The sequence below is a fragment of the Mytilus edulis genome, chromosome 14 (genome assembly GCF_963676685.1).
Source record: "Mytilus edulis chromosome 14, xbMytEdul2.2, whole genome shotgun sequence".
Taxonomy (NCBI): Eukaryota; Metazoa; Mollusca; class Bivalvia; order Mytilida; family Mytilidae; genus Mytilus; species Mytilus edulis.
This window is the reverse complement of record NC_092357.1, coordinates 52,301,303-52,316,064: the sequence shown is the minus strand read 5'-3', so window position 1 is coordinate 52,316,064 and position 14,762 is coordinate 52,301,303. Positions and strand designations below refer to the sequence as shown.

The 14,762-nt window shown below is 34.8% G+C and overlaps 1 protein-coding gene across 1 annotated transcript in view; it reads right to left on the bottom strand.

Annotated features, from left to right (window-relative positions):
* LOC139503686 (uncharacterized) overlaps positions 1-14,762 on the bottom strand; it is a 388,876-nt gene extending 374,114 nt beyond the window's left edge. The window contains exons 1-2 of the mRNA XM_071293512.1: positions 14,702-14,762; positions 5,468-5,658 (exon numbers count right to left, since the gene is read on the bottom strand). Coding sequence (XP_071149613.1) covers positions 5,468-5,594 — 127 coding nt within the window. The 5' untranslated portion in view covers positions 5,595-5,658; positions 14,702-14,762. The remainder of the gene's footprint in view (positions 1-5,467; positions 5,659-14,701) is intronic.

The following is a 14,762-nucleotide window of genomic DNA, read 5'->3' as shown; positions in this document are numbered from 1 at the left end:
CCTAATCGAACCTAAAGACTTACCCAAATAAGTTTGATTGGATTCTGATTCATCGAGGTGATGTTACAGCCGACTAAACAGTGATGACGACTGAGAGTCCGACTGAAGCTGGGGACATGTAGGAAGTTTCAAAACTAAAAGCCTTATCATTCACAGAACGAAACGGAAATCCGTACAGCATCGCAGTTGTCGATCTCTTTTTAAAAGCCTGCACGGTGGGAGTCTCGAGATACATATTTAGATACAGAGGGTCTTGTGGGGTTTTAAAAAAATAGCCACTTATAATATATTGACCTTTGCGAAAATTCTTACGGTAAATACCGATATCATTTTTGGGCCTGCATAAACTACTAAAATTAAGGCCTATAGATTTCTAGATCATTATAACCTAGGATTAAAAGCTATGCATGGAACAATATTAGTACTTTAAATTTGGTTATACTAAGACTGTTGCAATTTGAAAGGTTAATGTTTAATATTTTTTGCTGAATAAATGAACATTAGAGTACCAGTAGTTGTATTGATGATCCCCATTTTTATATTCATTATATACACTTTGTATTTTTAAATCATGTAAATTAACAAGTCACTTGGTGAATTTTCTGTCTAATCCGAGGCTAAACTGAACAATACATAAACATAATGTATATGTGTTATAATGTCAACATATCCTTTTTCTTCATTTTCCAGGTAAGGAACCGGTTCAATGCTGAATGTTAATGGTTCCGCGCGAAAACTTTACGCAGTGTCGGGTAACACAGAAAGATTTCTCTTGGCTATTTACAAATAACATTTAAAATGTTCGCAAAAAATATACAATTAAAATTATTTACAACTGGTTTTTCCTACTTCCTTTCAGAGCTTGCCTTCAGTGCAGCTCTGAATCCCTCAACGGTGTTGGTCAATGTAACTGTGGTAAGTTGTTCCAGTCCCTGATTGTCCTCGGGAAGAAAGATTGGCCGTAGGTGTCTGTACTTGTTCTTTCTTGGAAGAATCGGGTTTTACCTCTGGTCCGGTTATCATTCGGGGTCAAAAATTGGTGACGGTCTATATCTATAAGATCATGAATAGCATGCATAATCTATTTGTTTTCCTCCGTTCTTCGAGGCTTTCCCACTTTAGATTTTTGACCATATTTGTGACACAGCCAGGTGTTCGGTCTGTATAGTTGTTATTCACAAATCCTACAGCTCTTTTCTGTACCTGTTCAATTGCCTTGATTTTATTTTGGGCGGTTGGGTCCCATACTGTGCTTGCATATTCCACTGCAGGTCTTACCATGGATACATATGCAGCTGTCTTTACAGGTTTTGTACAGCTTTGAGGTTTCTACGTATAAATCCCAACGTTCTGTTTCCTTTGCCTACTGTATTATCTATGTGTTTATCCCATGTTAGGTTGTTGCTGATGGTTACTCCAAGAAATTTACTTGCTTTCTCTGTGTCTAGAGTATGACCGTGTAGATGGTACGATATTTGTATCACTGGTCTATTTTGGGGGGATATTCTAATAACAAGACATTTTTTGGCATTGAAACTCATCTGCCATTTGTTTTCCCAGTCTTCCAATGCTGTTAAGTCCTTTTGAAGAAGTTCACTGTCAGCTTGGTTGGTGATGGTACGAAAGAGCAGGCTGTCATCCGCCGCAAACAATTTGGTCTCTGATGTAGATGCTGTTTCTGGCATGTCGTTAATGTAGGCCAGGAACAGTAATGGACCAAGGACTGTGCCTTGGGGTACACCAGAGAGTACTGGTACTTGTGAGGAGACGGCATCCTCAAATATCACGCTCTGCTTTCTGTTATGTAGGAAGGAGCGAATCCATTTATTGGTTTTGGGGTTGACGCCATAGTATTCCAGGTTGTGTAGGAGGCGGTGATGTAGTACCTTGTCAAATGCTTTTGCAAAGTCTAGCAGGATGATGTCTACTTGACCGCTGCTTTTTAATTTTGATGCAATGTCGTTGATGGTTACGATTAGTTGGGATTCGCATGATAGTCTTTTGCGGAATCCGTGTTGTGCATCAGTTAGTATTTTATTTTTGTCAAAGTGGTCCATGATGTTGCTATGTACAATATGTTCTAAGACCTTACATGTGATGGAAGTCAGATATACTGGTCTGTATTAAGATGTTAGGTGCCTTTCGTCTTTTTTTAAAAAGTGGAACTACATGGACATCTCTTCAATCTTGCGGGACTTCACCAGTGTTCAATGAATTTTGTGGTCTGTGAGTATAGGAGCAAGTTGTTCTACTGCTGCTTTCAGTATAAAGGCTGGTATTGAGTCGGGGAACCTTCCAAGTTCTGAGATAACCGCTGCCTTATAAGACTTCTGCTTTGATACACATATTGGTTTACCCGTTTGAATGGTTTTACACTAGTCCGGCATTTTTGGGGCCCTTTTATGTTTTACCAGGGACTTTCTATACTAAGTCCCTGGTTTTACTTATGTTTGTTTTGAAATTTTCCATCCACATCTTTGGCTAAATTTTTTAATTATTTTACACTCACTACATCAGGACTCCCGCCAAGCAAGGGACTATTTGCTATCCCTGTGGTACATGCATGTAGTTGTTTGCGTGTATCTTAATTGTTGGCTGTCGGCAACTTCATGGCTTATCGGATTTCGTGTTGTAAACTCTCAAACGTTTTTATCCCGCCCTGCCCCCGCCCCAACTGAATCATAATAGTGATTTTTGTTTCCGAATTTTAAAATAGACTCGTGATATAAATATAATACCCATACATACATATCAAGTGTCATCTCTATCTCTGGTCGGACGTTGTTTTGGGTTTTTTTTTGGAAATCGCGCGTGCTGTCTCCCTATTTCACGGATTCATGTCACAGGCGCTTGTCTCAGATTTTGTTCCCCCTATATTCCTTAATATATTAATGTATATAGGATTTTTTTTCTTGGACAAGTGCCTGTGATTCATGTTCCCCGGCATATTCCATTAAACGCACGATTGTCTTGGTAGAAGCATGCAGGAGTTGTTCATCTTTACGAAGCACCTAGTTTGTCATTTAGTCGTCTGTTTTTTAGGGGGGGGGGGGGGGGGCTGCGTTTGTATTTCTCTCGTGATTTTTCTAATTTTTACCTATAATTCATTTGTCGCCATTTTTCCGCCTCAAAATTAAATAAAATGTATACATCGGGTTCAAAGTGTTTATATGAATAAAGACAACATGTAGTAGGATTGTCGAACTCTGATAAATTTATTCATGTAGTCAATGGTAGTGAAAGTTCAGTCCTTTGATACGAAAGGGAGGAAATCGTCGATCTAATAAAATGGGGATAATCAATAGACATAAACAAAACCGTGGACTAGAACAGCATATAACGACAATGGAAACTTATGCCGATAAATAAAGACTAACAAAATACTCTATCCCGTAAACCAAAAGGGGGCCAGGGTAAGAACTCAGAATTCGAAATAAGCATGTGTATCAACCCAAGGCACTGAGACACATGCCCCGCATGAGAAGAATAATCAGAAGCTAAACATGTAAACGGACAACCACAAATATTATCGAGAATTAGTTTGTCGTTTGGAGAAAAATTTACCCATGCATACAATTATAACAGATGCATTGTTGCAGTAATGAGCTGTCGGTATAATGGGCTGTCGGAATAATGAGCTGTCGGAGTATTGGGCTGTCGGAGTAATGGGCTGTGGGAATACTGGGATTTCGAAATAATGATTGTCGGATCAACGGGATGTCCTCTTGAAGACCTATAATGGTTTTTCTTTTACAAATTGTGACTTAGATGGAGAGTTGTCTCATTGACACTCATACCACATCTTCTTATATCCAACGATTTTTATAGTTACTATACGCTATACAAATCCTTGTTATATCTGTTTACAAATTTTAACATTTTATTTTTTAATGGTCAATAAGTTGTGTATAGTCGGATGACTTTTCGATACTCTACGCTACACTTCGTTTCACACAACATTATGAAACAGAAAATGTCTCCTTTAATTAACTGGTCCTTTGAAAAAATGTGATTCATTACTGAACTCACTTAAAGCATTCTTCTGTATATATAATTAACAAGGTAGAGGCTAGATACACTTTAAGTATAATAAATCACTTCTTGACTGAATTGATTTGTGGGATAGTTAAGTTTATTTGAGGTCTGGAGCTGATATTTCAGTAACTGATAGTCTGGAGCTGGCATGTCAGTAACTGCTAGTAGTCCTTTGTAAATTCGTGGAATAGTTAAGTTTATTTGAGGTCTGGAGCTGGCATGTCAGTTACTGCTAGTAGACGTTTGTAAATTCGTTGAATAGTTAATTTTATTTGAGATATGGAGCTTGCATGTCAGTAATTGCTAGTAGTCCTTTGTAAATTCGTGGAATATTTAAGTTTATTTGAGGTCTGGAGCTGGCATGTCAGTAACTGCTTATAGTACTTTGTAAATTCGTGGAACATTTAAGTTTATTTGAGGCTTGGAGCTGGCATGTCAGTAACTGTTAATTGTACTTTGTAAATTCGTTGAATAGTTAAGTGTATTTGAGGGGTGGAGCTGGCATGTAAGTAACTGCTAATACACAGGCAAAATTTGCTCACATGAATTTCACATCAATCTCACGTGAAATTCACATGAGTTTCACACAAGAATCACATGAAACTCACAAAAATTGTATAAGCTCGTTTGAGGTGAAATTGATGTGAATTTCACGTGAGATTCACATGAATTTAAATTCACGTGAAATTGATGTGAGTGAAATTTGCCTGTGTAGTACTTTGTAAATTCGTGGAATAGTTAAGTGTATTTGAGGGGTGGAGCTGGCATGTCAGTATTATATCTAGACAGTTGAGGTGAAATCCGTTACATTCCAAATCGAAGAGATACATACAAACTATCATATCAAAAGTAATAATCATAAATGAAGATAAATTTACAGATCGTACATTACTGGGCTGTTAGACCAATTATATATATACAGAATGCATTTTCAGCCTTGTATCACCATCATTGGTGATCCTATGAATAAAATCTGTCGTAAGAGTTGTCACCGGTTCAAGCGTACTCAAAATAATTATTTCTGTGACTGTATCCTACATTAATTTGTAAGATCTCTACAATAGATTATTCAGCTGATCTGTAACATTCCATCTTCATGTCTCATCATGTATTGTGTTACGTCGCTAAATAAAATTTGGAAATAAAATTTGACTCGGCGAGGAAAGGTAACTCTCTGCCACCGAAAGCTTGATTTTTGTCGAGCCTAGGTGGTCGACTGTTCTAGCGCACCGGGCAAAGTGCAAGGCGATATATCTCTCAGTTTCAATCCCGCAACGAAGAACACAAATTTGCTGATGTTGTTGGGCTGTTAGACGAATGATATATTTTTAAATATACTCTAAACATCAGGACAACAATTTTAAATCTGCTGTTCTTCCGTCACCGGGATTATTTAAATATATATGCTTTCAATAATGTAGAATTGACTTACTTTCATAATTTATTCCGTACGCTGAGTATCTGTTATTCCAGTAATTAGCACCATTCCATAGCTGACAGTCACAATAATTAATCATTCCGTATAACAGTGCACACAAAATTACATAAGTATTCAGCATGATTATAAAAACTATTTTTTTCTTTTATCTCTCAAATGTTCAACAGTGACGAATCATTCTCAAACTACAAAAAAATAGAAATATACATAAAATTATCCCAAAATGTTTATTTACATCTTTTAAAGTAATACTCGGGGGATTCAACATCAATATAGTCTAATTGAGTCCCCTTCTCAAATAACCATACAATATATATTAAACGTGTTTATGTATTCGTGAAAAACTTTTACATGTAAGTAACTTACCACATAAGGAGACAAGTAAATTTTTTGAAAGGAAAATATCCAAAAGGTAGCATTAGATTTACAATGATGAAAGCTTTATACTTGCATGAACGGTCCTTTTTTTCTATATATATATTTCTGTAAGTTTTTCGTCCATCTGTCAATATAATGCTGGTGGACTGTTAGTCCCCGAGGGTATCACCAACCCAGTAGCCAGTACTTCGGTACTGGCATGAAAATACAGATTTTTTGTGTTATTAAAATTTGCTGTTACAAAATGTTAGAAATTATTATAAATTAAGGAATGTATCTCCGTCATGCAAAGCTCTGATTCCTTTCACGGATTTATCTTTACTTTTTGAAGCTCTTCATCTTTTAAATAAGCTTTGGATTTTCAATATTTTGGCCACGAGGCATCACTGAAGAGACATGTATTGTCGAAATGCGCATCTGGTGCAGGAATATTGGTACCGTTCATGTTATAATTATCAATGCTTACAACTTGGTTTCGGTGTTTAAATCCTATACGCATTCTTGTCGTCTATTTTTTTCATCTGATATTGAAATTAATACATGTACAAGAAAAAAAATATAGATCTAAAACTATCAACGGTACGGTACCTGAGAGGCATTATAAATGTATAAGAAATAATAGCAAATTCAATGATGCGACTGTAAGCCATTAAAAAGCATAATTAAATTTATACACAACACAATTTAAGAATGATGTTTTATAATTAAAATATCAAAACATACTAAATCTACACATAATATTAAAATAAACACAGAAGTATTATATTTACCACGCTATTTACGAGGTAACATATTTAAACGACGAATCCGCAGGATGAGTTCGTTTAAATATGTTAATAAGGAAGGCGTGGTGTACTGTATATATGTTTTGTAACATCATTCAAAAGTGGCCTGGTGATATATTATCCAATAAAAAAACAGTGCTTAGCGCGCACACGAGAAAACCGATCCAGTTGGGAATATGGCACATCAGATATGACAAAAAGTTATTTTTTACTGAATTGAGCGACTCGGGTTACTCTAAAGCACACACCATTTGATTTTTGGGGGCCTGTAATTTGATTGCATTTATCAAATAAAAATACTCCGGCTCGGGTATAAACAGCCCCCCCCCCCCCTAACCGGTGTGTCTAAAAATTTCGTTGAAATTATTAAGTCAGTGACGGAAAGTAGAAATCCTATTTGTAAAACAAACGAAATCCTTGTCCTCGTGCATTTACTAAATTGTAAAGCACATGGAGACATAACAAAGTGGCGGAGTTTAAATCATGGTTTAACATAAAAAAAATATCATGGAAGTACAATATCAAATATCAGTTTAATAACGGTGACATATAAGTAAAACTCCACTTCAGTTCTTATATGACAGAAATAGATGTATCGGAATTCAGAGAACTCTCGTATTTTTATCACAACTGGGGAATTCCCTCTGACGTGTTTCTAAATTTATAAAAACACTAAATATCAATACTGATTGATTCTAATTTTCTGTGTTGTTAAAAACACGCATATAAGTCAAGGGAAATATCACACATGAAGATTATGAAAAGAACATTATACTTTAACATATAATGGTTTACTTTTTTAATTGTTATTTGTATGGAGAGTTGTCTCATTGGCACTCACACCACATCTTCCTATATCTAATTATAGGAAAGTTGTTTAAGTTCAATCCCTTTGTTTGTTTTTACCTTTTAAACCAAGACAATCATAAGAATCTGAGATGGTCCTTAATGTTTAGAATAAAACAGTTGACGTGAGGGAATTGTCCTGAGCCACTGGTATAAGTCTACAGATTGCTTGGAAGCAATCGTATCCCAAAAATCATCTAATAAATGAAGAATGTTCCTTATACTGTAATTGTTAGTAGCTACCCAGCACTCTGCTTGCAAAAGGTTGTCAAATATTTTTGGACTTGAACGTGACCCAAAAACTAATTGTTTGAAAAAATAATATTTGTCGTTCCATTTAATACCATGAAAAGGCCATAAATGAGGAGACACTGGAATTATTTTAAAAACATCTGTTATATCAGTTTTGATAAGCCATGCCCCTTGTCCTAATTTTTTGATGATGTTAACTGCATCATCAATTTTAACATAGCGTAAAGAAAATTCCTCCGTATCTGTTAACTCGTTTAAACTATGATTAATTCATCATCATGTGGCGCTGATAAATCTACTATGAGTCGTTTCTTTTTTGAGTACTTGCCTTCAATTGGATTAATTCGAAAATGTTTATACGGTATATTGTCAAAAGGTCCACACAAGTAACCTTTCTGAATCTCAGTATCATTTAAACTGTTAACACACTCTGGCTGAAAAATTGCTGATAGTAAGTTTTTGCATTCTATAGAAAAGTCAGGCAAACTTCTTATTCCTGTATGGAAACCATGTTTTAACTTGATAGGTGTGTATAATGATAAATCATAATTGTGTGTCCTATTTACCTCTTCCTGAACAGTTGCTCCCAAATTTTTTCGGGCCCTTCCTCGTTTTTTGACCCAAGGCATCCATTTTGTGAGTGGTCCTTCTTACATATAATAGACATATGTGAAGATTGTTACACTTTACATATGTGCAACCTCTTTCTCCATTATAACTGTTGCATATTTCTCTACCATTATGATATACTATGTGTAAGACGTATTGCCCTTTGTGATTGGATAGTTGAGCGTACCAATAGCACCTTCCTTATGAACTAATGAGGGACAAAATCCTGATAGATGAAGTGTGCTATGACAATGTTCACAAGTGTAAGGCCTACGATTTAGCAAAAATGTTACAAAATAAGGCATTGTTTCGCAGACCAATCAACAATGATATTGTTATAAGGGAGCTACCATTTGATTTTTAGGGGGGGGCTAGGATGAAATTTGAAAAAAATAGGCAGGACAGGAGTTTTGAGTAAAAAAAAAAGGCAGGATGTGACACTTGCAAAAAAAAAAGTCAGGACGACAATTTAGGTAAAAAAAAGTCAGGAAAAACTAAAAAAAACCAAGGCAGGGCCGATTAGAGTGAAAAATAAAAAGGCAGGACAGAGATTACAGCTAAAAAAAAATGCAGTACAAAATTTTTCATCCTAGCCCCCCCCCCCCCCCACCCCACCCCATAAAAATCAAATGGTAGCTCCCTAAGTTCAATGTGCCGCAGCTTGTAGAGAAAATTGCCTGTGATATTCATAAAATCACCTGCCACCATATCTGGTAGCCATATCCACGATTTCTCTTTCATAAAGGTCAAGTTCATTCCGCCTCTCGGGATATACTGAACACATCACGTTCTTGTAAATGCTAAATGCTTGAACAAGTTCCCCTATTATCAATGATCTATTCAATCTGGGATCCAGTTTATTGGGATACGGAAACAGTTCAATGTTATCACTGCACAGGTCAGCGTAAAAAGGTATTAATAGGGATGTAAGATTAACGTCCCTATCTGCTGTAATGTTTTGTCTTAGATGAGGCGAAATAGTTTCCACGAAAGGCAGTGATTCTGCAGAATGCACGTAACAAGTTCGTTTGTATCCTCTTGTATCACTGACTTCTCGAGCCTGGGCTTCACTTCCTGCAGCGGCAGTAGGAACATGTCTGTTCAAGGACGATGTCTGAACGCAATGCATAGACGACTCAGTGGAATAGTTCCCTGTAGAACTGCGAGATGTAATTGGAACTGAAGTACTAGTATTTTGCATTGGTGGACTGCCGTCGACAGAAGAAGTTAAAACTGAAGAACTTGAGGGTACTTGAAGGTCTGGGTCATATGGTGCCTGTCTCTGTCTACCTTGGCGTTCAGGACCCATATTGTTCACAATTGGAAATTAGATAATCAATGCTCAATAAAATATCCAAGCACTATTTCCATGTCAATTAAATGTTAATATTACGATATTAGATACATTTCCGGACTATATGGTTTGATAACAGTAAATATTAGCCGATTGTAATTGCATCCGATACATCGATGCATTCTCTCAATTTCATCAACAATACTCTAACCCCCTCTAGGGCACTATTCCCAATACGCTAAAAATAAATGTTATGTAATTGCCTAAGAATAGACTAAGATAACTGCCTGCTGAAATCTTATGACAGATGCATCGTATTGTGTATAAACTATAATTAAATATACAAATTTCCTTTAACTTCTCATGTTCTTTGCGGAGATCAGGAAAACAATATCATTTCAAAAGCAAATCTATTTGAAAAACATTTTATACAGTTTATGGGAGCAAAATTATGTCTTTGAACAACCGTGATTAATCAAAAACTGTAAAAAAAAAACTTAGGATGGGAGGGAATAAAAATTAGGGTAGATAGGGTACAGTAAACACACATACTTTTTTGTTTGACCAAAGACCCCTTTTTTACATTACAAAATGAGTTGGCGAAAGGCTAAATTTCCGTCCCTTCCTAACTCTCCATATATATGATTGTATTTTGTGTGGCAGTCAAAATTTATTTCTTGATCTATTTGTCTAATTGAGTATCTCGATTCACACTCGCTGTATATTTTGTTTAGTAGTAAACAGTTTATGTGAGATTATCTTATCTGCAGGTTCGTGTTCAATCGTACACCGTAATTTTATTTTCATTTTATATCATCCATTTCATGTTAATCGCCGAGATACATATTATAACATAAAAGCTAACACTTACCGTATTTCTATCGTTTTACAATCAAAATAATTCAGATTCTGTTCAGACTTTAAATCATCTGACGTTTGGACTTAAAATATTTTTATTAATACAATTACAAACACGTTTAATCTTTCTATAATGCCTGCACTCTCAATAAATTTGATAAACAGGATTATGTTTGGTTGAAATCAATATCTAAATTAATTTATAAGAATTTAATGTGATTTACGACCATACGGAACAGGGAAATATACACCTACATGAAACAGTATATTAATGTTTCGGACCTGAGTATTTGGACTATACGCGTATAGTATGATTCGGAATTATATATAATGGTTCACGCAATTTTTAAGTCATAGTCATAATTCTGTAGGAAACCCAATATCTGTCGACTTTGAAAAATATCTTTACGAAAAATATCAATTAAACAAGTCGACTGTTCTACTAATAGCAACTTGGACCACATTTTTTCTATTTTGGCCAAACTAAGCATCCGGGGGCGAGGTAAAAAAAATCATGCAGGACCAAAACTCTTGTAGTTTCACATGCGAAACAAAATGCCGTGAAGATGACTAGCGAAGTCAAGCTATCACAGTTGGGATTATACTTTGTTAAATTTTTCTCTCCTTACGCCACCGATTTTTTGTAATCATAAAAATGGGAGCTATTGTAGTGATGACGCGCTGTCAAATTAGCACTAAAAAGCTGTTATTTTTATCCGTAAAAAAAAAGATAATCTGTCTTCCAGAGTCGATTCTGGCCAAAACTTGATACCAAAATCATTTGGGTATTTAACGTACTACATGTATTATCTTAAAGAAGTTTCGAAAGAAGATAAGGATAAAAACTGTAAATACAAATAATCACACGAAAACCTCGAGGTCTTTCCGTTGGTAACAGACCTTAATAATAAATTGAAAGAGACATTCAATGCCCTTTAGACTTCATTCAAAGTTAAACACTTCTTTGTTTTTTGTTTGGTTAAAGAATTATCATAAGTATAAGCCAAATAAAACACCTTTTCAGTATTCATTTAATTTCACAAGCGTAATTTGTTTACATTAGAAATTGTTGTGAAAATATTTATATTCTTAAATATAAGAGCTGTGAAATTTTAGATATATATAGGTTAGAAACTTTACACACAAAAAAATGGCATTACTTATAAAAATAGTTTCAAAATGGGGGAGGGGGTGTTGCTTTGGTTTCTTTAATTTAATCAATCTACTGAAAACTTTGTAAGAAACAAGTTACATATTTGTGTCACTTTATTTAATCTAATGAAAATATACATCTCTGATTTCGTTATGCTCATCATGAGCACGCGAGTTAATATAGATATTGCACTTTTATTCATCATTTGTTTTCATTGTATGTTCTGTGCGTGTACCATGTACTCATCATGACATACAAGATCCGCAATAGATTGGTGGATATTGACCCCTCTAATTATTACAAACCCGGAGATTCAAGGACCAGAGGAGGCCGCCGCTTTCACCAACAGCGCACTCTGAAAGACCAATACAGGTACTCCTTCTTCTCAAGATCAACCAGGGAATGGAACACTCTACCGGAAAAAGCCACAACAGCAGCTACACTAGAAGAGTCCAAGGCCAGCCTTACCATCCTGCCAGAGGCCTCGACAGAAGCTTCATTCATCTAGAACTCCATAGACCCCAGATGTACATAGTTTTATTTGTAAATAATTTTCCTGTAAATAGTTTTTATTAATTGAGGAGGGAAGGACTCATGATTTCACGAGCAAGAGTCATTTATATACACTCAAGAAAAGTACTGAAAGAAGAAGAAGAAGATGTCTTGTGATGTACTTCTTAACTGGTTTCAAACATTAGGCTAGCAAAGAGCAAATATATCTCTAGACTGAGATCTGAAAGCAAAGTTGTTTAATTGATTGAGGTTTGCTCAGAGTCAAGTGCAAAATATGTCATGCATATAATAAATTAGTAACTATAACTCCGTAAATGGATTGATGGAACAAAGCAAAGAATGAATAGCAACTGCAGCGGAAATCTTAAATTTCATTCATAACCATACAAGTATTACAAAAACAGTCATAATCATGGCCTTAAAATTCTATATTTGTGTTGTAATTCCATATACCATTTCAATTATTGACGAAAACAGTGACATATGCCTGGTTATAAATAAATCATCACGGCCTGCCATTGTAATGGGTGAACAGTTTTGTATCAAATAAGATAATACAGAACAATATTTATGTACATTTACACTGAAAACTTATACTCAATAAAAGCTGGAGACATCATGTAGAAGTAGAAAGAGATTGAAGTTACGAGTTTATGTGCTAATTAAGTCCGAATTAAAATAAAATAAGGAATTTATACATACTGCAGAATTTGGACTTACAATGTAGAAAACTGGGGCCTGTTTATCGAAACTGTCCTAAGATCGGTCCTAAGAATTTTTTAGGACAGAAGTTAGGATAAAGTTAGGACTGACTTACGACACGTCTCAGCATGCACATCGAAGCTATCTTAGGATTATCTTAGCTAGGACGTCTTAACTGCTGTCCTAAGTATTGGTGTAAAACAAATAGCAAATTAAAAATAAATCAATGTATCAAATTTAACCAATTACTATAAGCAAAAAAAAATTAATAATTATAAAATAATTATTAGTTTAAAATTAAAGGTTATAAATAATTTATATATTATAATTGTATGTATTTAAACTTTATGAAACAAAACATAAGACAAATAATATAATTACGTTTTATATAAGAATTAAACAAACTAATTGTAAAAAGTTAAAATAAAATATGTAATTGGTAAAATCACTATATGCATTGAGTGAGCTGAATTCGAAGTGTCACGGTTTAATACTTCAAAGTCCAAAGGCAAATCTCGTGCATTTTTCATATAAATACTGATAAATTCAACTATTTTATAACGTGTGTATTTGAGCAAGAGTCGAAATTCGAATTTTATGGATGCAAAACAACAGACTCTCCTGGTCGACGTGGAAATAGAGTAAAACTAAGCTTTTTTGGTAAATTGTCAAATGTTGCAACCAAAGGTGCTGAAAAGGGGGATTTGGATGTAATATGCATCAGCATTATGTAAGGAGATACCATTTGATTTTTTTAGGAGGGGGAGGTGGTGCTAAGATGTTATTTCAGAAAATCAGGACAGGAGTTTGGAATAAAAAAAACCAGGATGAGCAAATTTGCAAAAAAAGGGGATGACAATTCTTGTTAAAAAAGTCAGAATAAACTAATAAAAAAGGTAGGATGAAAAGGATGAAAAATAAAAAGGAAGTACAGAGATTACAAAAAAAAATCATATATAATTTTGCAATATTTGTTATCCCCCCCCTTCCGTTTTCCCCCGCCATAAGAATTAAATGAAACCAAAACCGGCCGTATTTGTTTATAAAATAACCATCCTAAATATATCCTAAAGTTAGGACCATCCTAAGACCATCTTAAGACACCTAAATTGGTATCCTAAAGTTAGGACAATTCCTAGGATTTTCCTAAGTTGCAACATGTTTGATAAACCCATTTAGGACTAAGATATGTCCTAAGTTGGTCTTAGGACACGTCCTAATCCTAAGAGAGCTTCGATAAACAGGCCCCTGATGATGTATTGCAAAAAAAGTCTAAATCACATTATTTCGAGGTGAAGATTCTTTTTTTTTCGAATATTTGTTTATAAAGAGATAGAATGTTCTAAAAGTCCTAAAATATTAACATAATAACTAGGTTTCAACCAGTAGGAAACGTATGTTTATTCATGGTGTTTGATTTGTGGAGATGATTTAAGATATATATAAAATGGACCTGCTTCAGCAACTAAGTATAATCTATCCGTATTTGAGTTTATCTGTCAAAATATGCGCGCAAATGTAATGCGCCGATCCTGACAATAATGCTGAATACATTTTTCTACCAATTAATTAAAAAACAAAACTTTTAAATTCCATCAGATATTACATTTATGGACAAGTATGCTAGAATAATAAAACTTATGAAGAAGTATTGTGATACACCTACCATTACTTTTATAGGAAAAACACGAAAAGTCCGTTACTGAACATGTTTAGTCAGGAAACGCAGGGGAAAAAATCAAAAGTCTGTTACCATCCCGCACCGTGTATTTTGAATGTACGATTGTCACGCAAGTTTCACTCTCGTTTCTGTTATCACTAAATATATATAAACTTACTATAAATAATTAAAAAAAATGTCCTGTTTAGACTACTCCCGTTGAATACTTTCAAACTGAT